Here is a 27,378-nt window from a genome sequence, read left to right on the forward strand (position 1 = left end):
TATGCTGAAGGTGGAGTTTCTAACCTCAGCGGTTTTAGTCTTTTAGCAAGAATTTGTGACATTATTTTTGCTAAAGGAACTTTTAGAAGGGGTGCAATATTTCCAAAACATGACCCTCAGGAGACTCCTTTACTCCAAAAACCCAGGAGTTTCCGGAAAGGGCCCAGACCCTCAGCTTGTTCCAGAAGGCAAAGACCCACATGCTCACCTTCAAGCCTCCCTGCCCCCTGCTCCCCTCCGAGGGAACAGACACACAGGGAGTTGGTGGAGGGAGCCTTCTACAGAGCCCGACTTCCCCCTCCACTTCCCCAGGAAGAGAGATGTCAGAAAAGTTACGGGTTTACACGAAATCACCTGTTCCTTGTGTCCTTGGATGGTGGTTGCTTATGTCAAGACAGACCCTTCACCAGGTAGAGAACCATGAGGATCTCCATGCAGGGAAGACTTCCCCCCGACCACCATTCCTGGGCACCCGCTGCTCTGCTGTTAGCCCCTCTCTTCCAACAGAAGCCTGAATCAGTGTGTGTGCACCCCCCACCCCCGACACCGGGTGAGGCCCAGACTCAAATCTCCCCAGCTCACGACCTCCTGGGCGCTGCTGCACCTTCTTCAACCCCAAACCTTGGTTAACTCCTGTGGGAGTGGAGAGGAAATGAAGCAGATGCTCCCCACTCTCCCTGCCAGACCATCCTCCTCCTGGCTTTCTATGTGCGGCACATGGGGTGTGGGCCTCAGGGCTGTTTGGGCAGTTTCCCCTTTGTCATTTCTCCCTCAGTCTTCATGGCAGCCACCCTTGGTCAACGCAGCTCTAGGCATGGAAGATAGTCGAGAGCCCTTCTCCAGAGGCACCTGCCCCGAGGGCTGCACCCCTCTGCCCAGAAATAGCAAAGGGAAGGGCCGTGCAGGGTGGGCTAGGTCGTAGGACTGTAGCCTCTTCTTTGGAGCTCAACTAACCACTTTTCTGAAGAATGGTTTTGACACTAAGGTGATGTTATTTATTAATTAAAACATCCTTTTTGAAAAAAACGAGTGTCCACTACATGTCACTTCCATTCGTGTTTTAACTTCTCCATCCCTACGAAGAAGGTTGACCTGAGTACTTGTTTTAAATCCAAGTCCAAAGAAAGGGCGGCTGGATGTGAACATGTAAAACTCTTCTAGGGCACAGCTTCCTAGCCTAGGACACAACCTCCCAGCCTGGGGCACACCCTCCCAGGATGGATGACAGCAGGCACTGCTTTCTCTGGGTGATACGCCCGTCTTTCATCTGGTTGGCATTTTTCCCAATCAATTATACACACACACACACACACACACACACACACACACACTTTTGGGCTTTGTTTCCATGTAGGGGTCTAAAGTCTCTTGTGGAAAGAGCCACACGTCCATTGCTATCTAGTTAGCGTCTAGGGGATTTGATGAGAGCAGCTCAGTCCCTGGAGTCTGCTCAACTCTGCAAGCACAGATGGAATCGATGGCCTGGCAAGCTCCACTGAGGCCTGGCCCCTGCCTGAGGACACAGCCAGCCCCCTCCTCTTGCTCCGACCAGGAGCTCAGACCACAGCAGCAGCCCAGCTTCCTGGGCCAGCTGCCTGGGCCCCCTCCTCTCCCTGGCGCCCTCACCAGGGGCTGCTGCAGCTGCAGCCCTGGGTTCCCAGTCCCTGGCTGCTCTCTCCCTATTCTGAAGCTCAGGTCTCCGAAAGTGGCAGCAGCTCCCATGACAGCCTTGCTGTGGCTGCGTCAGCTCCCAGGTACTCCTCTGATCTCCACACCAGCAGAACAAGGAGGCTTCATAAAGGAACTGCAGAACCCCTGCCTGTGTGCACATCCCCCAGACAGTCAAGAACTCAGAGGGAGCCGATGCTACTGTTTTATTGCAGGAGGTGGGGTTGTGTGTAGCATGTACCAGGGCTACCAGAAGCAAGAAGGAAGGAGGGAGGGCGGAGCCCCCTGCTGAGCAACAAAGGCCTCCTGCTCCCTTCTATGTCTGTCCCCTGGCGCAGGCGCATGGGGAGACCGCCCCCAGGGTGGAGGCCACCAGTCCAGGGGTGGGAGCACTACAGGGGGTGGGAGTAGGAGGCGGTTGGTGTGACTGGCCAGGCACAGATCCCTAGGCTTCTTGACACCTGGAATTCACCAGGGACATTCTGTCCTCCCAGGGAACTTCATAGATCTGGAAAGAGCACAGCTGTTTCTGTGAAAGGGAAGAGAGGAGGCCAATCAGTGTGAGTTACAGTTAAAGGGGAAGACGCTCAGGCATGAGATGTCAGAGCCTGGGTGAGGAGGATGGAGGTGAGACACTGGGTCCACACCCACCCCTGCTGAGTCCCAGAGTACCGAACTAGAATGAATAGTGACTGTTCCATTGCCCCTCCCAAGGCTCCAAGTCACCAGGTGGCATTGGTCCCTCACCCCAGCCTGCAGGGTTTCTGTCCCAGCACAGCCCTTTGAGGAGCAGCCCGTGCAAGGCCTCCGGAGCCCCAAGGGTGCATGGCAGGGGGTGGCGACTCGCTTCCCCCAGCTCCTTCCACCTCCAGCATCCAGGCCAGCACTAAGAGGGGCCAGAGGGAAGAGCCCAGGGCAGGGCAACTCCCCCTCAAAGATCTGAGGCCGGGGCAAGGGTGACAAGGGGAGTGCGGCTCTCCCCTGAGTGGAGACTTCACAAGAACCAGCAGGTCCTTGGAGAGGCTGGTGTTGGGTGAGCGGGGCAGGTCCAGGGCTACGCAGCTAACAGGCCTCTAGGTCCCACTAATCTGCTTAGTGTTGCTGTGGCTGCGGGCAAGTGCCTAAGGCTGGGATTAGACAGATCCCCTTCTCCCTGCCCAGCACCCAGCCCAGCAGCTGCTTATTCCTGTTTGACAGGCAACACCCCAAAGAAGGCAGAGTTGACCTCTCAGTAACCATTCCCAAGCTAAAGCCTTCCCAGCAAATCAAATACATCACCCCCATCCCTCACCACCCCATCTGCACACACATAGGCAACTATGTAAATTCACTTGGACCCCTCATCCTCATGGATCTATGTACAAACCCCCATACTGCTCCCACGCATCCACACAGGGTCACACATCTCCCTTAAACCTCCCTGCACACACTGACACATGTGTGTACACACGTGCACCTTTCCTCATGCACACCTGCATGCACACACCCCCAAGTACATGAACATGCACACTTCCATGCATACATGGCTCCCCACATGCCCACCTGTACATACACACACCCTCCAAATATGGGTAGGGCAGAGGCTGACACATACGCACTCCTCTGCAGTGCATGACTGGCCCGGGACCCGCATCAGGAACGTACCTTCTGCAGTTCTGGCTGTTCATGGAAGGCGCAGGTGTCCAAGTTGGGCTGGGACTTGGTACATGTGGTTCGGCCCAACTCTACATCGAGGAAGTAATTCATTCCGGCCACGACCTACACACATGAGAAAACAGGACGCACAGACAGTGCTCCCCATCAGTTTCATGCACGCACAGCACTTCACTGTGGCTGAGTCACTGGACTTGCTTGGGGCTTCGTGAGCTGCCCATATGTCACCACAAGGCACACAAGTCCCCTCTTCCTGTCAGCCGGCAGTGTGCTGGGCCTCATGCCTGCTCTTAAACATTGTTTTCTCTGTGCTGGGTAAAAGGATTCATTGAATTCTGCTACCTGGGGCTCAGGGGCAAAGGAACACTGAATCTTTTCTAGGAAGGCTGTCATCTGATGACAACATTTCAGCTAACTTCAGAAAATCTCAATCCCTCCATTTAACCTAGATTTATTCCTTCATTTAAGAGTAGGAAATGAGGTGCTTCACACACAGAGATGCTTTGGGTCAATGGGGCCTCCCGGATGCCACCATTTTAGGTGTGAGATTCGAGCTACTTTTCTAAAGTCAGCAGCACACCTGCATGTCTTACAATTGCAGACTAGAATTGAACCCTTTCCCTGCACGGGGTCTCTCCCAGACACAACGTGGCAGAGCTGTGGAGAAACCTGGGATGAGGGACTCTGAGACCAGGGTGCTAGACATTGCCGCTTGGAACCAGGAGGAACTGCTGAGATCCCTCAAGTATCAGTTTATCCATATATAAAAGAGGCTTCCGGGCCGGATGGTCTGCGATGCCCTGTGCTTCACTCCAAGTTATTGTCATGCTTGAAAGGGAGGTGCAGGCCAGCGGGGACCACTGTACCACGGAGTGCACCTTGTGTGCAGGGTGAGGGCCCCAGCTGACAGCTGCAGGAGAAGGGGGCTGGTCTGGATTCCTTTGAATTTCCAAGAGAAGATGGAGGAGCTCCAAAGCCTGTGTCACTATTTGCTGCTCTGCCATGGGATGCACGTCAAGCTGGGCCCAGTAGCCCTTCGAAGCTCCCTCCTGACCTGACCCCATCCAATGCTCTGCTGGGTGACTGGTGTCCTCATCTGGCTGAGGTCTAACTCTGCATCAGCTCGTAGAGGCAGGTTCAGGCATGCTCCACCCCAGCAGGGACTCAGCTGCCCTGGGCTGTAGCGGGTGGCCAGCCAAACCGAGGGTGAAGGCTGCTAGCCCTAAGGGGTTGTGCCCAGGGACGTGACTTGGGGAGGGAAGCAGGGCTCTGCAGAACAGGGAGCCAGGTTCCCATGTGGCCCCTGCCGATAGGACTCAGGGAAAAGGATAAGTCTCATGGCCTGGGTCTCATCCTGAGCAGCATCAAACCCACCCAGAGTCAGCACAGTCTTCACCCACACCTGCTGGACCCTGGGAAATGGCACGGTCATGTCACAGACACAGCGGCTCCTGCAGGTTAAAGGAGGCTGAGGGGACAGACAGTGGCTGCAGGGCATAGCCCGGGAGCACCCTTAGGCCTGAAGGCCATCAGGGGAGACTCAGGGAAAGCTGAAAGAGTCTGAGCATTAGATCATGACTGTGTCAATGTTGATTTGCTGGGAATGCTCTTGGGAGTTGCATGACAAACCAGGCTGGAACTCAGGACCTCTGGGGTGGTGGCAGCACCCACCTGCTCTCTGGCTCGCAGCACCCGCAGTGGGCGTCTGTAGTACTCATCTTCGGTGGCCTTGTTGTACTCGCTGATGGCGAAGTGAAGGGCATGCTGTACTTCATCATCATTGAGGTCTGCGTCATAGATGCCACCTGGGATCACCCTATCCTCCTCCTCGGGGCTCCAGGCCTGGGACCCAGCCAGGGCGGCCAGCAGGAGCAGCAGGGTGCACAGGGGCTGGGCCATGGGCTCCTTAGAGGCAGAGCACAGAGCTGGAGCTGCAGGAGAGGTGAGAGCCTGAGGTGATGAGCCCAGACCAGCAGGCAGCTGTGCATTTATCCTGCTTTGGCAGGCCAGCCCCACCCCTCCATGCCACGCCCCTGACTCCTCCTCCTCTTTCTGCCCATCCCCTGTTTCTCCATCTCTCTTTTCACTCCCCCACCACCACAAGCTCCCACCCTGCCTAAGTTCCCCCGGCCCCTCCAAGGCCTCCTCCTCCGTATCTCCCTCCTCCCCACTCCTGTCCTCACTAAAGCCTCCCGGAGCCATGCCTCTCTTCCCCTGGTGCTCCCAAGCTTGAGTCACTGGCGTCTCCACAGAGGTGACACTGCTCCTTTGACACTGCTCTATGAAAGCAATGTGACCTCCTGTTTACTCAGAAAAGGGAAAAATACAGGGTTTGGCCTTCGGGGTCTTCAGATATCGGGGGCATCCAGGAGCCCTTGGTCACAGTCACCGAATCTCTGGAGCAGGGAGGTTATTTCAGAAGGTTCCAGAAGACCCTGTCCACACCCTACTATGGAGAATTTCTTTGCCAAATGTAAGGGAATTAACCTGTTTGGAAAAGGTCACTGGGTTCTCTTCTCATAACTCATTATTCAGTAAACCAACCTGTCACCAGTTACTCCCTGTGCCAGGAGGTCTAGGAGTTGAAGATGGAACCTGGATGATGAGCCATAGAGGTGACGCTGCAGAGCTGCTGCCCAACAGAGATGTGACATGAACCCAGGAGCAACTGAAAATTTCTCGTAGATGCATTTTAAAAGATAAGAATAAATGGGTGAAAGTAATGTTTAAAATATTTACTGAACCTAATCTAGCCACAAGATTACTTTAGCTAATGGGAACAATTATTAATGAGTTAGTTTATGTGTTTTTTTTTTTTTTTTTTTCAGTTTTGTAAATCTTTGAAATTCCCTGTGTATTTTTTACACTTAGCCCAGGAGTCATTTTGGACTGGCCCCGTTTCAAGTGTCCTGTGGCACATGCGGCTGGTGACTATGGAACTGCACAGTCCATTCCTTACACAGTGTGTGTAGGGGATGGTAGGTTATGATCAACAATTAGGATTAGGGAGTTATACTCACTTTGTTGGAAGTGAAGTAGAACAGGGGCTAGAGAGAGACCAGTGGACCCTGGTCAGGGAGGTCTCTACGAGACTGGAGAGGTTGAGAAGCCCCAGGCAGTGTGGAACAGCCAGTGCAAAGGCCCTGAAGTGGGGTTGGGCATGTCTGCTCCAGGGAAAGGAAGCTCCTGGAGGGGGTGTGAGCAGGGAAGGGAACGACCTGGAGTCTCATGGTAACTGTCGGTGGGGCCGGGTGGAAGGTACACTGGGACCCCTGGCAAGCAGTGTGGGTGTCAGGAGAGGGAGCAGCAGCCACAGGATGAATGTGGGAGTCCACGGGCCTCTCTTGCTTCTCTCCTAGGGAGCCATGCTTCGGGCTCCTTTCCTCTGCGCACTGCTTGGAAGACTCACCTGATATTTTAAAAATTGCCTTGAAGGAGGTAGAATTTACATACAATAAAATGCCTAATAGTATGTGCGCCACATGGAGGATTTCATAAATGCATATACCTGTGTTACCACTTTGTCCAGACCTGTGACATCTGCCTTGCCCCAGACATCCCCTTTGCTCAGTGTGGCTTTCCAGTGGCCCCCGAGTTACTTCATTGCCAGGATTGTGAGTTATTCTCCCCAGACTGAGAAGACCTGATCAGTTGGGTGCCCTGTGGGGTGACAAAGTCCCCAGCTCGGGATGCTGCCGGCCTGGGCTGGAAAGTGACTCCAGGAGTGGGGAGGGTGGAAGGACGCTCTGAACAGACAGCTGTTCCGTTTGTTCTCTCAACCACACCCTCCACGCCTAAGGTGACCCTGTGGCAAATGCCCTTATGGTGAGGTGGCAGCTTGGCCAGAAACACCAGGAAACCCTGGGCTTTTGCAGGGCACCCAGAGGACTCTCCTGGGAGTGGTCAAGGTGAGGGTTGGCCAGGATCAGCCCAGACCTGCTGTCATCCTGGGGCTCGGCCATGGCTGCGGCTGGATCAGCAGGAGCCTGACAGTGGAAACAGTATTACTCTTGGGTGCTCATGTTCAGTATTAGGACAGGGGACCTTGTTACCCAAGGCCCAGTGACCATTTCACCCCACTGCGAATCCAGCACCCCTAGAAAGCCATGCAGCCCAGCAGATACAGCAGGTGGCCCAGGGATGGTGGTTACTGCTGGGTGAGGGAGGGAAGGTCTTCAAACAGGGCTGCACATATGCCTCCTAGTTAGACAGGACATGGGGAGAGATTCCCAGAGAGGGAAAGAGAGGGAAGTCCCAAACTAGGTGCTTGTGAGCACAATGGTCATCTCCAAAGGGTAGGAGTTAGTTCTCCTCTGTGGCTCCCACTTTCCCGGGAGAGCTGGGAGTCCATACTCAGGAAGACATGCTGTGCAGAGGGTAAGCTGAAGGTCAAGCAATCCTGTATTTTTTTTTTTTTTTTTTAATCAGTGGAAGGGAGATGCAGGTAACCCAAATAGCGAGAATGTGCTGGTGGGTGGAGTGTGAGGGAGGGAGGCCAGAGTGCTGACCTGTGCCCCGTATGTGATGACACCACCAGTGGTCATCTGTCAGGATACTGGCCGGCACTGCCCGGAGGGTCAGCTGTCCTGATGCAGCAACCTCTCTAATCCCAGTAGGAAAGATACCAGTGTAGGTTGCTCTCAGGAGTAGGTACGAGTGTGATGTCCACTATGGAGTGATAGGAAGTGGCAGGTTAGGGTAGCTGGCCAGCTGCTCCAGATGTTTGATGACCGTAGGCAAATGTTGTGTCTGTCGTGCATCTGGAGAAAGAGGCTACATTGTAAAGCATAGTGTCTGGGAGTTCAGACCAGCAGAGATGAGCAGACTTCAGCAGCGATGTATCAACATGTTTGAAAATGATGGAGTAGCCAGGTGTGGTGGTGCACCTGTAATCCTAGCTAATTAGGAGGGTGAGTCAGGAAGATTCCTTGAGTCCAGGAGTTCCATTCCAGCCTGTGAAACAGTAAAACACCCGTCTCAAAAAAAAAGGTGACAGAACACTTTGTTCCCTGATTTCTATAGTCCACAGTTTTAAGGACACACTAGGAGGGGGCCAGATAGCAACCATGGACTGAGGAACAAGCCTGGGGCCTCCAGCTCCCATGTAACCTGGAGGAGTCCAGCTGCCCAGGAGAGGGCACGTATTCCTTCTGCCACGTGACGAAAGAGAAAGCTGTGTTCCCCTAGGCTGCGTGGGTGACTACTGATCCGATCATCTGAATTAGCAGGATGAGAAATTAGTTGAGTGGCAGAGGTTCTCTGTAATAAATGACCAGTAATAAGTGAACGCTAAACAACACTATAATAAACAAACGACCAAGCGCAGAAAGCATCACCTAAAGGTGCAAGTGGTGAGGACAAGCTGGCCAAGAGTTGAGATTCTGCACATCTGGGTTTTAAGCAACTAACACTTTGGTGTATAGTAGTAGCTGAGACTGAGCAGCCACAGGATTTGGTGGCTTCTCAAATGGGAAGCCCAGGAGCCCCCTTTATGGAGTGCCTGGAATTCTCTGGGGTCAAGCTCGTCTCGTTTACACTCCATTGCTCCTTCTTTTCTCCTTCTCCTCAAACATGGTGGACACGTGGATGCTTCTCAACTGTGAGCCAATGTCAGTAATACATTTGGCTCTTCCACATCATTAGGAAACTGTGATACTCATAGGGAACCCAGCTGGTAGCTCCCGCAAGAAAAGGCGACAGAGCAGAGCCCAGTGCCTGAGGTCCTATTGTTTGCACTCCATGGAGAGAAAGAGAATCCTTCTCAGGCACCAGTAGGTGAACAGTATTCGTGGTTTTGGAATGCAAGTTAACATTTATTTTTCAAAAAGAGTATTTGTCAGTGCAGATTCAGTGACTGAAGAACTACATAGGAAGGGAGGGGAGTAGAGGCGGCCTCCAGGATCTCGGACGGCTGGCTGCTGAAGGCAGGGATCCATCTGACTCCCTGGGCTGCAGCCTGCAGAGGCCTGGACACGAGGAAAACAGATGACTCTGAGGAGGTGAGTAATCTCCTTGACATCGCTGAGTGGTCAGATTTTCTTATCCTGTTTGGGTCACTGTTGGCACTTCCCTGTCCCTGTTTGTGTAACCTTAAATATCAATTCCTTTAGCAAAGTGCAGTGACGGTGGAGAGTGGTTCCTGTTCCTGCTTGGAATCCTGCTAAACTCAATCACTGAGTGCTGGAACTTAGGGCCAGAGGCCATCAGGACAGCCCTGCCCTTCCCGTGACCCTGCCTGCTCTCTCCTCCTGTCACAGAGGAGCTGGATCCAGCGACAAGACTCACCTTGACCAAAACTTAGTTAGGTTCTTCTGAGCCTTCTTCTCCCCTAGTCCTCAACCCTAGTCCCCAGCCCCTACCTCCTGTTCTTGCGAGGGCTGCATTGCCCAGTTTTAGGAAAGAATCCTGCTAAGTCAGTTTAGAAAGAATCCCTCCACCCTTGGTATCTGATCACTCTCAACATCTGATCAAGTTCTTCATTCCTTAACTTTTATGTCTAAGGCTTTGTCCTGCCTTTAGCAACAATATTGTTAGATCAGTTTATCCAGAAACTCCTACCTTTGTTGTCTCTGCTTAGTAATTCCCATCTATTAACCCCACCACCCTGATCCTTGGTTGTAAATCCCACTTCACCTTGTATTGAGAGTTCAGCTCATTCTCCATCTCATTGTGAGAGTCTTTACACCTATTGCAATAGTCTCGAATCATCTCTACCAAGCTCAGGCTTCAAGCAGTGAAGCTCCACATCCTCTTGCCCATAATGTCATTACTGGACATCCTGCAGGCTCCAACATTTCAGCATGTCCAGTGTTACAATCATTTTGGCCTACACCCCTGCCTCCCATCGTGTATCCCCAGTTTAGTTAATAGCCACACTATTCTCCATGGTTCTGCCCAGAGATGTAGTTGTGACCACCGGCAAGTTATTAAATCTCCCAGTGCTTCAGTCTTGCCATTTTAAAAACAAGAATACAATGATTCCCAGTATCCATGAGTTATTATGACAATGGGCTGTGTAATACAGTGCTGCATGATCTTGTTGGCCTATGGCATTGACCAGTTATTTTGCTCACATCTGCAGTCCAGCTGGGAGTCACTGACCTGGGATGGGATTGTCTGGACTGGCTCTGGTCCACATCTGTCATCCTTCTCCAGGGACCAATGGCGGACATTTTTCATATTCTTACATGGCAAGAGCAGTACACAAGAAGGTAAGCTGAATTGCACAAAAGTATTTCAAGCTTCTGGTTACTTCACACCTGCAACTCTCCCTTGGCTAAAGCAAGTCACACGGCCAGCCCAAAGGGAAGTGGTCGTGAAGTACACTCTGTCATGGAGGGTGGAGGACAGGGAGTGCGTATTTAGAAGAATAATCTAATATGCCCCAATAATGTACCACACTGACTCATAGGGGTGTCAGGGAAATCTTATGAAATGCTTGTGAAGTGCTTGCTACAGTGCCTGGCATATCTATATTTCTAGCTATCAATCTGTCAATTAATCTAATCTGCCTAACTAATCTGGCTATCTGGGTGTGAAAGGAAAATAAATCTCAGAACCCCTAAATCATTCAGCCAAAAGGAAAAGTCAAGCTGGGAACTGCATCGGGCAAACGTGACTCTCATTCTATTCCCAAATAAGGTAGCTACAAAGATTTAAAAACTACATCCTCCCTCACAATTTGCCCACAAGGAAATTCCTTGTGGAGAAAGGACGGACAGAACTCAAAGTCACCCCTCTGCTCACATGAGATCGTGAGATAAATGCATTATCTGATTGCTTCCTTTGCCCTGTTGTTTCACTAAATACTGTAAATTGCTTATTCAGTTAAAGGTTAATCAGAAATTCAAAAGAATGAAACTATTTGTCTTTTATCTACCTATGACCTGGATGCCCCCTCCCAACTTCCAGTTCTCCTGCCTTTCCAGACCGAACCAATGTATATCTAATATATGCTGATTGATGTCTCATGACTATCTAAAATGTATAAAACACGCTGTAACCTTGGACGCATGTAATCAGGGCTTCCTGAGGCTGTGTCATGGGAGTGTCCTTAGCCTTGGAAAAATAAACATTCTAAATTGATGGAGACCTGTCTCAGATACTCTTGGTTTACAAATGGAATCTATCTATTTACCTATCAGATATATTTAATCTATCTATCTATGTATCCATCCATCGTGTTTCCTGCTTATTTCTCATTGTTCACTAACCAATAAAAACTGAAGTCCTGTGACATTCTGTTACCTATATTTCCAGTGTGTCCTCCACACTGCCACAGCTATGAGAACGCTCATGGCTCTCTTGTGACTGTCCAAACTTTGAGGAATCTTCACTGTACTCTATGCCTCCACTCCTGTGCTGTTCTACTCACTGCCACAAATCAGATTGTGATTCTTGGCTCACAGCCCTAGGCTTCCAAGTGTCCTTAAATTGAAACTGTGATGAGTACTTGGCATCTAAACTTGTCCCTACCTGTCCCTGCCCTCCCTGGTGCATCCTACAGGCAGGTGAGCTCTGGCTTGGCCTTTGGGGTGAGATCTTTTGAAAGGCTGATCCTCTGGGGGCAGCTTGACGGGTTTGATAGTTCTAGTGCTATGAAAATAGGATGGAAACTGGTGAGAAGGCAGATGGAGAGCATGAAATGTAGGCTGGATTCGAAGGACAGGGCTGCACTCCACATGTCCCATGGCAGTTGCGGACACCAGCAGAAACCACAGTCTATGAGGGAGGAGATTTCCTCCTCTCTGGACCCCACATGGGGTGGACTGTGGGTCTCTGTTGGGAGTGGTGTTCAGAGCATCCTGTACACATCAGTTACCTGCTGCTGCATCAGAAGCCACCCCAAATCTTCCTGGCTGAAAGCAACATGATGTGTGGGTTCTCATGACTCTGGAGCTATCTGCGGCTCTTCCACTGGTCTTGTTGGGTTCACTCAGGGGCTGCATTCAGGTGGGGTAGGCTGGAAATGTGCTTAGTTGCAACAGTGGACTTTCATCTTCAAGAACGTGTGAGGATACTTTTACTTGAAGAGTAGTTCTAAGATCATTCTAGGAGCCCGGCACCCAGGTGTGGCCTGGCACCAGCCATTGCAGACTCCCACCTTCTGAAGTCTCATTGGCCAAAGCAGGTTACATGGCCAAGCTCAGAGTCTAAGAGAGTGGGCGGGGCCTCACAGAGTTAGGGAGCTAGGCCTGGTGCATTGTGGGGCTTCTTGTGTCCACCTCCACTCCCTGCATGGAATCCAGGAGGGAGATGTGGGTTGGAGCAGTCCGATTTCAGAAAATGTATTTTTAAAAGACTGTTGTTTGAGTAAAATTGGTCTTCCCCTAATATCTGGATAGAGTTGAGGTATCCCAGAGGAAGGTACTGAAGCCAGGAGTCAGGAGTTGTATTCAACTTGCCCGTACTCATTCATCATGGGATCTGGTGAAACCACCCATTCCAGGTTGCCTTAGAAAGTTCTAAATATGGGTCGCCATTCCAATATGGCCAAATAGGAACAGCTCCAGTCTGCAGCTCCCAGTGTGAACAACACAGAAGGGAGGTGATTTCTGCATTTCCAACTGAGGTACCTGGTTCATCTCATTGTGACTGGTTGGACAGTGGGTGCAGTGTACAGAGGGTGAGCTAAAGCAGGGCAAGGCATAGCCTCACCTGGGAAACACAAGGGGTTGGAGGATTTCCCTTTCCTAGCCAAGGGAAGCCGTGACAGATTGTACTTGGAAAATTGGGACACTGTTACCCAAATACTGTGCTTTTCCAATGTTCTTAGCAAATGGTACACCCGGAGATAATATTCCCTGCCTGGCTCAGTGGGTACCATGCCCACAGAGCCTCACTCACTGCTAGCACAGCAGTCCAAGACTGAACTGTTAGGCGGCAGCCTGGCTGGGGGAGGGGCATCTGCCATTGTTGAGACTAGAGTAGGTAAACAAAGTGGTTGGGAAGCTCGAACTGGGTGGAGCCTACCACAGCTCAAGAAGGCCTGCCTGCCTCTGTAGACTCCACCTTGAGGGGCAGGGCATAGCTGAACAAAAGGCAGCAGAATCTTCTGCAGACTTAAACGTCCCTGTCTGACAGCTCTGAAGAAAGCAGTGGTTTTCCCAGCACAGTGTTTGAGCTCTGAGAATGGACAGAATGCCTCCTCAAGTGGGTCCCTGACACCCATGCAGCCTAACTGGGAGAGACTTCCCAGTAGGGGCCAACTGACACCTCATACAGCCAGGTGACCCTCTGAGATGAAGCTTTCAGAGGAAGGATCAGGCAGCAATGTTTGCTGTTCTGCAGCCTCCGCTGGTGATACCCAGTCAAACAGGGTCTGGAGTGGACCTCCAGCAAACTCCAACAGACTTCCAGCTGAGGTACCTGACTATTAAAAGGAAAACTAACAAACAGAAAGGAATAGCATCAACATCAACAAAAAGGACATCCACACCAAAACCCCATCTATAGGTCACCATCATCAAAGACAAAAGGTAGATAAAACCACAAAGATGGGGAGAAACCAGAGCAGAAAAGCTGAAAATTCTAAAAACCAGAGCATCACTTCTTCAAAGGATCACAGCTCCTCACTAGCAACGGAACAAAGCTGGATGGAGAATGACTTTGATGAGTTGATGAGTTGACAGAAGTGGGCTTCAGAAAATCGGTAATAACAAACTTCTCCAAGCTAAAGGAGGATGTTTGAACCCATCACAAGGGAGCTAAAAGTCTTGAAAAAAGAATAAATGAATGGCTAACTAGAATTAACAGGGTAGAAAAGAATTTAAATGACCCGATGGAGCTGAAAACCATGGCATGAGACCTACGTGACACATGCACAAGCTTCAGTAGCCAATTTGATTGAGTGGAAGAAAGGATATCAGTGATTGAAGATCCAATTAATGAAATGAAGCAAGAAGAGAAGTTTAGAGAAAAAAGAGTAAAAAGAAATGAAAAAAGCCTCCAAGAAATATAGGACTATGTGAAAAGACCAAATCTACCTTTGATTGGTGTGCCTGAAGGTGATGGGGAGAATAGAACCAAGCTGGAAAACACTCTTCAGGATATTATCCAGGAGAACTTCCCCAACCTAACAAGGCAGGCCAACATTCAAATTCAGGAAATACAGAGAACGCCACAAAGATACTCCTTGAGAAGAGCAACCCCAAGACACATAATTGTCAGATTCACCAATCTTGAAATGAAGGAAAAAATGTTAAATGCAGCCAGAGAGAAAGGTCGAGTTACTCACAAAGGGAAGCCCATTAGACTAAAAGCGGATCTCTCAGCAGAAACTCTACAAGTCAGAAGAGAGTGGGGGTCAATATTCAACATTCTTAAAGAAAAGAATTTTCAACCTGGAATTTCATATCCAGCCAAACAAAGCTTCATGAGTGAAGGAGAAATAAAATCCTTTACAGACAAATGATGAGAGATTTTGTCACCACCAGGCCTGCCTTACAAGAGCTCCTGATGGAAGCACTAAACATGGAAAGGAACAACCGGTACCAGCCACTGCAAAAACATGCCTAATTGTAAAGACCATTGATGCTAGGAAGAAACTGCATCAATTAACGGGCAAAATAACCAGCTAACATCATGATGACAGGATCAAATTCACAGATAACACTATTAACCTTAAATGTAAATGGGCTAAATGCCTCAATTAAAAGACACAGACTGGCAAATTGGATAAAGAGTCAAGATTCATCAGTGTGCTGTATTCAGGAGACCCATCTCATGTGCAGAGACACACATAGGCTCAAAATAAAGGGGTAGGGGAAGAGCTCCCAAGCAAATGGAAAGCAAAAAAAGCAGGGGTTGCAATCCTAGTCTCTGATAAAACAAACTTTAAGCCAACAAAGATCAAAAGAGACAAAGAAGGCCATTACATAATGGTAAAGGGATTAATTCAACGAAAAGAGCTAACTATCCTAAATATATATGCACCCAATACCAGAGCACCCAGATTCATAAAGCAAATCCTTAGAGACCTACAAAGAGACTTAGATTCCCACACAATAATAATGGGAGATTTTAACACCCCACTGTCAATATTACACAGATCAATGAGACAGAAGGTTAACAAGGATATTCAGCACTTGAACTCAGCTCTGTGCCAAGCAAACCTAATAGACATCTACAGAACTCTCCACTCCAAATCAACAGAATATACATTCTTCTCAGCACCACATTGCCCTTATTCCAAAATTGACCACATAGTTGGAAGTAAAGCACTCCTCAGCAAATGTAAAAGAACAGAGATCACAACAAACTGTCTCTCAGTCCACAGTGCAATCAAATTAGAACTCAGGATTAAGAAACTCACTCAAAACCGTACAACTACATGGAAACTGAATAACCTGCTCTTGAACGACTACTGGGTAAATAACAAAATGAAGGCAGAAATAAAGATGTTCTTTGAAACTAGTGAGAACAAAGACACAACGTACCAGAATCTCTGGGACACATTCAAAGTGGTGTGTAGAGGGAAATTTATAGCACTAAATGCCCACAAGAGAAAGCAGGAATGATCTAAAATTGACGCCCTAACATCACAATTAAAATAACTAGAGACACAAAAGCAAACAAATTCAAAAAGCTAGCAGAACGCAAGAAATAACTAAGATCAGAGCAGAATTGAAGAATACAGAGACACAAAAAATCCTTCAAAAAATCAATGAATCCAGGAGGTGTTTTTTTTGAGAAGATCAACAAAACTGATAGACTGCTGGCAAGACTAATAAAGAAGAAAAGGAGAAAATCAAATAGATGCAGTAAAAAATGGTAAAGGGATGTCACCACCGATCCCACAGAAATACAAACTACTACCAGAGAATACTACAAACACCTCTACGCAAATCAACTCTAAAATCTAGAAGAAATGAATAAATTCCTGGACACATACACCCTCCCAAGACTAAACCAGGAAGAAGTTGAATCCCTGAATAGACCAACAAGAGGCTCTGAAATTGAGGCTGTAATTAATAGCCTACCAACCAAAAAAAGTCCAGGACCAGACAGATTCACAGCTGAATTCTACCAGAGGTACTGAGAGGAGCTGGTACCATTCCTTCTGAAACTATTCCAACCAATAGAAAAAGAGGGAATCCTCTCTCACTCATTTTATGAGTCCAGCATCATCTTGATACCAAAGCCTGGCAGAAACACAACAAAAAAAAAGAGAATTTTAGACCAATATCCCTGAAGAACATCGATGCAAATGTCCTCAATAAAATATCGGCAAGCCAAATCCAGCAGCACATCAAAAAACTTTTCCACCACGATTAAGTTGGCTTCATCCCTGGGATGCAAGGCTGGTTCAACATATGCAAATCAATAAATATAATCCATCACATAGACAGAACAAAAGACAAAAACCACATGATTATCTCAATAGATGCAGAAAAGGCCTTCAACAAAATTCAACAGCGCTTCATGCTAAAAACTCTCAACAAATTCAGTATTGATGGAACGTATCTCAAAATAATAAGAGCTATTTATGACAAACTTACAGCCAATATCATACTGAATGGGCAAAAATTGGAAGCATTGCCTTTGAAAACTGGCACAAGACAAGGATGCCCTCTCTCACCACTCCTATTCAACATAGTGTTGGAAATTCTGGCCAGGGCAATCAGGCAAGAGAAAGAAATAAAGGGTATTCAATTAGGAAATGAGGAAGTCAAATTGCCCTGTTTGCAGATGACATGATGGTATATTTAGAAAACCCCATCGTCTCAGCCCAAAACCTCCTTAAGCTGATAAGCAACTTCAGCAAAGTCTCAGGATACAAAGTCAATGTGCAAAAATCACAAACATTCCTATATACCAATAACAGACAAACAGAGAGCAAAATCATGAGTGACTGCCCATTCACAATTGCTACAAAAAGAATAAAATACCTAGGAATCCAACTTACAAGGGATTTGAAGGACCTCTTCAGGGAGAACTACAAACCACTGCTCAACGAAACAAAAGAGGACACAAATAAATGAAAGAACATTCCATGCTCATGGGTAGGAAGAATCAATATCATGAAAATGGCCACAGTGCCCAAGGCAATTTATAGATTCAATGCCATCCCCATCAAGCTACCAATGACTTTCTTCACAGAATTGGAAAAAACTACTTTAAAGTTCATATGGAACCAAAAAAGGGCCTGCATTGCCATGACAATCCTAGGCCAACAGAACAAAGCTGGAGGCATCGTGCTACCTGAACATCAAACTATACTACAAGGCTACAGTATCCAAAACAGTATGGTACTGATACCAAAACAGATACATAGACCAAGGGAACAGAACAGAGGCCTCAGAAAATAACACCACACATCTACAGCCATCTGATCTGTGACAAACCTGACAAAACTAAGCAATGGGGAAAGGATTCCCTATTTAATAAATGTTGCTGGGAAAACTGGCTAGCCATATGTAGAAAGCTGAAACTGGATCCCTTCCTTACACCTTATACAAAAATTAACTCAAGATGGATTAAAGACTTAAATGTAAGACCTAAAACGATCAAAATCCTAGAAGAAAACCTAGGCAATACCATTCAGGACATAGTCATGGGCAAAGACTTCATGACTAAAACACCAAAAGCAATGGCAACAAAAGCCAAAATAGACAAATGGGATCTAATTAAACTAAAGAGCTTCTGCACAGCAAAACAAAACAAAAAAAACAAACAAAACAAAAACAAAAAACAAAAAAAAAAACTATCATCAGAGTGAACAGGCAACCTACAGAATGGGAGAAAATTCTTGCAATCTACCCATCTGACAAAGAGCTGATGTCCAGAATCTACAAAGAACATAAACAAATTTACAAGAAAAAAACACGGAACTCCATCAAAAAGTGGGCAAAGGATATGAACAGACACTTCTCAAAAGAAGACATTTATGCATCCAACAGACACATGAGAAAATGCTCATCATCACTGGTCATCAGAGAAATGCAAATCAAAATCACAATGAGATACCATCTCACACCAGTTAGAATAGCAATCATGAAAAAGGAAACAAGAGATGCTGAAGAGGATGTGGATAAATACGAATGCTTTTATACTGTTGGTGGGGGTGTAAATCAGTTCAACCATTGTGGAAGACAGTGTGGTAACTCCTCAAGGATCCAGAACTAGAAATACCATTTGACCCAGTGATCCCATTACTGGGTATATACCCAAAGGAACATCAATCATGCTACTACAAAGGCACATGAACACGTATGTTTATTGTGGCACATTCACCATAGCAAAGACTTGGAACTAACCCAAATGTCCACCAAAGATAGACTGGATTAAGGAAATGTGGCAAACATACACCATAGAATACTATGCAGCCATAAAAATGGATGAGTTTATGTCCTTTGTAGGGACATGGATGAAGCTGGAAACCATTTTTCTTAGCAAACTGTCACAAGGACAGAAAACCAAACACCGTATGTTCTCACTCATAGGTGGGAGTTGAACAATGAGAACACATGGACACGGGGGGGAACATCACACACTGGGGTCTGTCAGAGGGTGGGGGAGTGGGGGAGGGATAACATTAGGAGAAATACCTAATGTAAATATCGACTTGATGGGTGCAGCAAACCAACATACACATGTATACATATGTACCAAACTTGCATATTGTGCACATGTACCCTAGAACTTAAAGTATAACAAAAATAAAAATAGAATCACCATTTGATTCAAATTCTACTTCTGGATATATACCCAAAAGAAGTGAAAGCAGGGATTCAAACATAATATTTGCACATCCATGTCCACAGCCAAAAGGTAGAACCAACCCAAGAGTTTATTGATGGATGATAAGTGGATTTACAGAATGTACTATACACATAAAACAGAATATTATTCAGCCTTATAAAGGAAGGAAATCCTGACATTTACTGCAACATTAATGGACCTTGAAGACATTATGCTAAGTGAAATATGCCAGTCACAAAAAAAAAACACTGTCCGATTTCATGTATATGAGGTAACTCGAATAGTCAAATTCATAGTGACAGAAAGTAGAATGGTAGTTTCCATGGGCTGGGGGTAAGGATAATGGTAGTCATTGTTTAATGGGACAGAGCTTCAGTTTGGGAAGATGAAAATGCTCTTTAGATGGATACTGGTGATGGCGGCTCAACAATGTGAATGTACTTAATGCCACTGAAGTATAAACTTAAAAATTGTTAAAATGGTAAGTTTTTTATTATGTATATTTTACCACTGAAAAACCCACTACAATAGGCTAAATTATTTTTTCCTTCGGAGTATTTCTTGCATCTGTCACATCCTTTTCAGTAGTCACAGGCACGGAAGTCTCATTTTATGCCAGAAACAATTCCCTGAAGGACAAGGTCATTACCCGTCACCAAGATTGGAACAGGCAGGGCCTTCTAGTGGAAACCATCAGGGTTTGGAGCACAGATTTACCCCCAGGCAACAGACCCTACTCTCTTCCTGCAGGATCCTGCTGAGCTGGGATCCAAAGGAGTCCCAGTGAGAGGCAGGACCGGTGCTGGGCTCTTCTAATGAGAGGAGAGCTTTCAGTTCTCAGAAGCAACCACAGCTTGTGAGAGGCGAGGTGCAGGCAGGATGCACTGATGGGCAGGTGGGCATGCAGTAAGGGACTGAAGCCCTGCTCTTTGTTGCCCTGCTAGGGATGCATTCATTGAATCAGAGGATCCTGGGTCAGGAGAGCTCAGAAAGACCTTTGGATCAACCCCCAGTGGTTACCGAAGGCCAGCCTGCAGAAGGCGCCATGGCTGTTAAAGATCCGGTTCCCAGGCCTCATTGCAGGCATTGAATTCATCAGGTAAGGCTTCAGAATTCATATGAACATCTACAGATTAAGCTCCCCAAGTGGCTTAGATGGGCAGCCAGATTTGAGTATTGTTGGTTCTGGCAAGGAAACACCAACAAGTCCATTGGAAGTATTAATAATTTATAATTTGTAGTTGGAGGATTTAAGTTTGAGTCCTGTAGGGCCCTATGGTCTCTCTATCAGCAAATAGCCTTTGGTCGTCTCTTCCAGGACCAAAGCCAACATGGAGACCAGCCACACTTCAGGACTCTGATACCCTTCTAAGTACACAGTAAAACATAAAAGGCTCTGGGGCAGAGCCCACCTGACCCAGGGCTGAGTTTAGTGCTCTGAAGTTCCACCAAGGAGTCTTTGTGGCTTATGTTTTGCTTTTTGGGTGTTTCTGTGTGTGTGTGCGTGTATGTGTGTGTGTGTACGCAAAGCAGGGTGAGTAAGCATTGCTGTGAATTCAGTTTTTCTAAGCAATCTTGCAACCTCAAGAGAATGTGCAAGCCCTGTAGAAAAATATCCTGAAACAGAGTGGGGAACACAGAGATGGGGTACAGGCTGGGGAGCCCAGCAGACACATTCTACAGCCTAGAATTTGACTTCAAAGACTCTAGCCTTAAGTTCTTGAAATGTGTAGCAGTGGATGAAATATCCCCCATGATTATCTTAGACCATTTAATCTGGTAAACCTAAAACAAGTGCCACAAATTACTTCCCACGTGACCCACTGGATTTTCTGGGAGCTTTCCTCTCCTCCCACCCACTTCTCATCTGAATGTCCATGGTGGAGCACCCCTAAGGAGCAAGTCCTCTCAACCCACCCAATCCTCCTACCCCTGGCCCCCAACCCATATCACCCTTCTGGGTCTGAAAGACTCTGAATTCAAAGCTAAAATAAAAAAGAAACATTATTTTATTATTATCAAAGTACTGTCAGCACATGATAGAAATTGTAGATGAGCTTAAGACAAAAATCCAAGTCTCTATCTGCTCCAAGCTTCTGTTTCAGGGCTCAGGAGCAGGTTGCTATGTTCTAGTTCTCCTGGCGTCTTACCTCACAACTTCTCTAGACCGTAGGCCTACCCAACAATAACTGCACTTGCCTATTTCACAGAATATGTGTCCGGCCTGTGATGTGGAAGATGGCAATTGACCCATCCACGTATAACCCCACCTCCAATATTAGGCATTTAGATTTAAATATTGATATAGGTTATCTTTTGTCTTGAACCACTGTATGTGGATTTGGAGAAACATATCCCAAATCTAATTCCTTAGCCTAAAATCACATGGATTGTGGTGAGGCTTAAGGTAGATATTAATGTGTCAAGAATCACTGATGTGTCTGGAAAAGTAAAGAAGGTGGAAAATAGACTGAATCGGTTTTTGTCCCCCGAAAGGAAGTATTATCTCTGGCATGGGGTGAACTGCTTAAGGTTTCAAAGTAAGTGCCAATGTTGGAGATTTGAGGTTGATCTCTAAATAACACTTATTGAAGAAGTGGAAAATTTGGCTGAATCAAAGGAAAACTATTGCAAGAGATCCAAAAGGACCCTGAATGGAATCAGTTCCAGGAGAAAGCAGCTGTTGTCCATGCCTGGACAACCACTAAAGAAGGCAGAAAGAACACGTTTGTCAAACTGGCCAAGTCTAAAGAGAATGTTTTCAAAGAAGTAGAGGTAAACATTGTCCAAGTGTCAAAATGAAAAGTATTGAGAACACTGTGATCAGTGTGTATGAAGTGGCCAGAGGAGGACAGCCCCACATACCCTCTACAGAAAGGCTCACAGTGACAAGGGGCCATTGTGACAGAAATTAGAGTGGTTGGAATGAAAGGTTTTGAGGACCTCAGCTGATGATTACATCTGGCGCGTATCCCTGACTTTATTTTAAAATAAAACTTGCTCCCAATAGAGAAAAAGAGGAGCCCAGAGGCTGTTTTGACTTTAGAATGAGGACGGGGGATAGTGGGTCTTCTAACAGCAAACAGTCAAATCGTACTGTAAGAGGTCACACAATGTCACTGTATACGATCTCTCAGCTAAACTTGATCCAAAACCATAGGTGAGGAAAGGGGGCTTCGGAATGCTGACGTGCACCAGGTTTCCCAGCTGCAAGGCAGAACACAAGGACGTGAACCCAAGCATCTCAACACTTTCAAATGAAGCTTGGGAAAGTGAGTTTGGTTGTCAGAGCCTTTCGAAGAGACAATCATTATATTTAATTCTCCAGAAGAAACTCTCTTGAGTTCTGACCCCAACCTGACTTGGACCAAAAGTCTAAACTCAAAGCCAAACAGTAAAATGCAATTCCTTTTCTGTGCCTTGTCAACACTGTCCCAGACAGCCTGGTAATCACTGATGAGCTATGGAATCGTCTGCTCCTCTTTTTTGCCTGCCTACCCCTGGTGGGAGCTTGGACATTTGGGTCCCTCCGCAGCTTCTCTGCCACTTGCCTGCTGAGAAGGTTGTTATCAACAAGCCTGGCTTGTGAGGGATGTTCCCCCCAGAACTGGTGATGAGAATGAGCAGCACAAACACTGTCTCCGGAGGGCCTGGTCCTGCTGGGCCTCCTGCCAGTGCCTTCCATACATCTCCCCATTCATCTTTATGACAGCTCAGTGAAGGAGATACCACAAGAGTTCAATTGTACTGTTGTGGAAACAGAAGCTCACATAAAGTAGAAATGTGCCCCCAGGAAATGCAACTAGCAAAAGGTGCAAATGAGACCTGAACTCACGTGTGTCCAACTCCAAAGACCTCCTCAGCTACTGCTTTGCCTCCTTCCGTGGAGTCTGTAAACCATACAAGTCATCTAAAGACTCCAGCCTCTACAATTGGAGCCAGTAATGGTACTATTTCCTTGCAATCAGTCAAGATCTACCCACTTATCCTGTCTGCAGCTCTGCACTCCCACCTCTCAGTGATAGACATCTGGTTCCTCCCCTTACTCTTCAGGACAAGCGCTCGTCTGCATCAAAAAGGTAATTTCAGCTTCCTAGGAAGAAAAGCTGCCTGCAAGAACCAATCTCATGTTTCCAAAGAATGAAGGAAGAGGGTGAGCTTGCAGGGTGAGGTGCTTGTGATAACAGTAGCATCAATAATCACGGCCAATACATGAAGCTTTTCCGAAAAGCTGGGATCCAAACTCAGACCATATGCCCAAACAGAGGATCTTAGCAGAGAGCAGCAGCCCGAGGATGGGAGGCTGTGGCAGGGAGTCCGGGGCTAGAACCAGGGAACAGACCCATCTATTCTAGCAGGCAGGGCCCAGGAAGTGTGCGTAGGCCTGGGATGTGCCCAAGAATTTTTCTTCCTTTCCTGGCCGAGATCAAACAATGACTTTCTTAGCTCAGGCCTGTGCCTCCTTCATACAGCCAGTCCAATAGAAAAGACACTCAAAGGCAGCCAGCCTTTTGGGGAAAGGGGACTAGATAGAAATGCTGTTGGAATCAGAGGGTGGAGAATGAGCTGCTCCATTGTCAATGCTGGAAAAGCCAGCTGTGCACGCAGGCAGTGGGGGAGAGGATCGACCCTGGGATTCTGACCTCACACCACACACACTCAGCCTCCGGTTGGATCGCACACCTAAGTGTGAAAAGTAAAAGAAAGAACATGGCGAAAGAGAACATGGAAGAGCGTAGGAAAGGATTGTTAAAATGAAAAATACAACAGCACATACCCTAAACAAAACATTGATACATTAAACTGTCTTCAATTTTTAAGAAAAATCTATATGGTGAAAGAAATCAGGCCGCATATGGTGGCTTATGCCTGTAATCCTAGCACTTTGGGAGGCGGAGGCGAGAGGATCACTTGAGCCCAGGAGTTCAAGACCAGCCTAAGCAACATAGTGAGACCCCCCACCCCCTCGACTCAAAAAAGGAAAAAGAAAAGGCAATCATCAGCACAGCAGTCCCTAATAAAGCTGAAAGGAGACTATCTCATATGCCTGCAATTTTCTTTGTGGCCTACCCTAGAGAAGCTCTCACACAGGTGCACATGAAAACTGGGACAAAGGTGCCCGTTGCAACCCCAATTTAAGAGGAAACGAATGGAATCAACCCAGTGTAAAATCAAGTCAGTAGAGAATGCTTTAATTAACCACAGTGTGTTAGTTATCATCACAAGCACCTGATCCTACAAGCTCCACCCTATTTCACCATTCCCAATTAAATCAGGAAGGACTTAATTAACTACAGTCCATCAGGACAAGGTCCCGGAGAATTTAGCAAAACACTGATAAGGAAGGAGCTAGAGCGACAAGTGTCAACACAGGTGACACTCACATATATGATTTGAGTAAAGGCCTAAAGTGGTGAGAAATACAGTCGTTATTTATTCAAAATGTTAAAAACATAAAATGTAAAAATATATACCATTTTGGTTGACTGTTTTTATGTGAGGCTTAAATGAGTCAACGAGGCAGTGCCCAGCAAGAGTGAGGCTTGTAAGAATTCTAGCCATTGTCAGCATCATGAAAGAGAAAGCAACACCAGTTTACTTAAGCCACTGGTATTTGGAGTTTCTATGATGTTGAAACCTACATTTCACTTAGTGAAAGTGGAATTGTAGGCTGAGGCAGGAGGATCACTTGAGGCCAGTTCGAGACCAGCTTGGGCAACATAGTGAGACTCCATCTCTACAGAAAATTTTAAAAATAAAAAAGAAGTGGTATTATGACATTTTTATACTGTTTTAAATTTAAATTAACTTAAAGTTTTTTAAAAACTAAAGTACTTAGGAAAGAAAACACTGGGCTGCGTTGGATGGGAGAGGATTCCGCTGGGAGCACAGCAGAAGCTTAGCAAACGCACACTGAGGAGGGAAGGCAGGTGTGTCCGCAGAGGCCAGCGAACAGGAGGACTGCTGAGGGTGACTGAGGCAGCACTTCCTCTTCAGAGCAAAGCTCCCAGGCCCAGGGCAGCACCCCCGACCCAGCCAGGGTGAGGGACCAGCTGGACCCACAGGCAGGAGGAGAAACAGTCCAGGGGCCTTCTGATTTGCATGTGGTATGAGCGACCCCTGATTTAGGCCTCATATATTTAGTGGTAATGTTTGTATTTTTATTTCCCCTTTTGTCATTTTTAATTCAATTGTTATTTCTCTTTCTCAGTTTAAGTTTGCCATAGTCTCTATGAGATTAATTCGTTAGATTATCAAAACTCAAAGTCAGCTGAAGACAGCTAAGAAGAACCCCCCAGGTGGAAAAACTGGAGGAGGGGAGGGAGGAGCGGAGAGGGCCCTGGAATTCCCAGGCAGCCGCCCCCGCCCCTGCCCCCATGCCCAGAGTTGCCCCTTTGATGACTGCTGTGACAGTACTCACTGGACCACTGTGCTCTGAGTCCGGGGCTCCTCCCTGCCCCTGCTGTCTTCCTTTGATCTCCTGGATGCCGCCTTGTTTTCCAGCACACGGAAACCCCTGGGAATGCTGGCTTGTCTGGGGAGTCTCCTTGGGAAATGCCAAGTAGGGAGAACGGGGAGGGTCCTGAAGATGTGATCCCAAAGCCCAGCAGGCGATCCTGAAACTGGCAGGCCCCACTGAGCCTGGCCCAGCTTGAAAGAGACAGTGAGCAAGGTCGCACAGGACCTTTAGAGCATGTGGCTGAGTAGGCCGGGCAGTGAGGGGCATGAGTCAGACCCTGGGGAGAGCACTCAGCTGCAGGGTCTGCGGGAGCTGGGGAGAGTGTCCTGTGTCCCGAAGAGTCACTGGGCTTCCCCTGGTCCGCCACCTCACCTTCAGCTTCACAGAAAAGGGCCAGTGGCTTGGTCCTGGTCATTGCCAGCATTCTCTAATCATCCAAAGGAACGAGTCCAGAAATACAGGACCTCGTTTCTGGATAAGCAGGTGCATTTCAGTGAGGAGTTACTGGGACCTTCCTATGAGACCACATGGGTGTTTGGTGCCGGTGCCAGCAACACAAACAGGGCACCGCACAAGTCCCGGTGGCCCCAGAGACAGACAGGCCAACGAGTGCCCAGGAAGAAGCTGAGTGAGACAGAACTCTTAAAAGGGGTCTCAGGAGAGAAAGCCTCTCAGACCTGAGACCTGGGGAGAGCCCATCAGAGAGCTGTGAGCTGCGGCTGTGGGCTGGCCAGCCAGTCCCTCCGGGCCCTCCGGTTTCACTCTGGCCTCAGCAACATGTTGACGTCTTCGGGGCTCCGCAGCCTGGAGCCCACATGTACTTCTCTTCACCTGACTATGTCTTGATATTCCCGTCTCTCTCCACCTGGGAAGGGAGGCCATCCCAGGCCACTGGGGATTCAACTTGAAAATACACACTTGTAAGGCTCCATGGTGTCTGCACACCCGTGGTCTCACATCTGGGTGTGGGGATCCCCGCCCCCTCCATGGCTGCACAGTGAGGACAGAGCTGGTGCCCAGGACCCTAAACCACTGCTCATGTAAGAGCGAGTGTGGACACTCCCTTTGGAGTGCATGTGGGTATCTGCCCTCAGAATGGTGGGGGACTCACTGGCGATTGGCAGGATGCCCCAAGTTCACCAGCCCCTGACCTTACAAGGTGAGAGTGACCTCCGTGGGCGTTGCAGGCCTCTCTCAGGACACTCGCAACCTATTCCAGGCATCAGGATTCTAGTTCTCACAGCACCTTATGGCCTGCTCATCCCAAAAACCAGGTAGGCATTTCCACCCTCACTGACACCCCCTTCCTACCCCCACGTGCACCATCACTCTCCAGCTAAGAAACCACGTTACTTACGCTTCAGCTGCAGTTCCAGCGAACTCAACGCCATCAGAGAAAGGATGCAGACACCTCGGGTGATGTTTTTGGCACATCTGGCTGCTTTCCTGGAATGGTCACATTGAGTTGCTGCTTCTTTGCACACAGGGTCTAGAAACAAATTCTTATTCTTTATCACCAGGCATGCTGTCTGAGCCTGTTCCCCATCCCGTGTTCCCCACAAAAACCATGCTCATCCCCGACCTCCATGTCCCTCAAGCCGAGTTACTTCTTATTTGTGGTTTGGTCTGTATGCACCTCCCAGGAAGTATTCTGAGCCTGCAGCACTCAAAGTGTGGTTTCGAGACCGGGAACGCTCCATCCTCTGGAAGCTGATGAGAAATGTAGGTTCCCTGGCCCTGCTCACAGCTACTGGGTCAGAATCATCAGGTGGGCAAACTAGGAACTTGATTTTTAGCATGACTTCAGGGGATGCTGGTTGCTTCTGAAGTGTACAAGGAGCTGCGGATAAACGTCGAAGGCGTATTTCACAGGGACAAAGCTGAAGTCTGGCCTG

At 47.7% G+C, this 27,378-nt stretch overlaps 1 protein-coding gene across 1 annotated transcript; it reads right to left on the minus strand.

Annotated features, from left to right (window-relative positions):
* Window positions 1-2,113: 2,113 nt before the first annotated feature.
* Window positions 2,114-25,616, minus strand: LOC139358355 (cystatin-SA-like). Its single transcript, XM_071078905.1, has 5 exons — window positions 25,445-25,616; window positions 4,993-5,252; window positions 3,313-3,426; window positions 2,416-2,607; window positions 2,114-2,197 (listed from the first exon to the last, which is right to left on the minus strand). The coding sequence occupies exons 2-5, from the start codon at window positions 5,218-5,220 to the stop codon at window positions 2,114-2,116; spliced, it is 618 nt and encodes a 205-aa protein (XP_070935006.1). The 5' UTR covers window positions 5,221-5,252; window positions 25,445-25,616.
* Between the last annotated feature and the right edge of the window lie 1,762 nt (window positions 25,617-27,378).

This window comes from Macaca nemestrina, chromosome 15 (assembly GCF_043159975.1).
Source record: "Macaca nemestrina isolate mMacNem1 chromosome 15, mMacNem.hap1, whole genome shotgun sequence".
Lineage (NCBI taxonomy): Eukaryota > Metazoa > Chordata > Mammalia > Primates > Cercopithecidae > Macaca > Macaca nemestrina.

Coding starts and splice junctions, on each gene's coding strand:
- LOC139358355 (XM_071078905.1), bottom strand. CDS start 5,220: ATGGCCCAGCCCCTGTGCACCCTGCTGCTCCTGCTGGCCGCCCTGGCT. Junction 2,608..3,312: donor AACAGCCAGAACTGCAGAAG/GTACGTTCCTGA, acceptor CCCCGGCCTCAG/ATCTTTGAGGGGGAGTTGCC. Junction 2,198..2,415: donor CAGAAACCCTGCAGGCTGGG/GTGAGGGACCAA, acceptor TCCCTTTCACAG/AAACAGCTGTGCTCTTTCCA.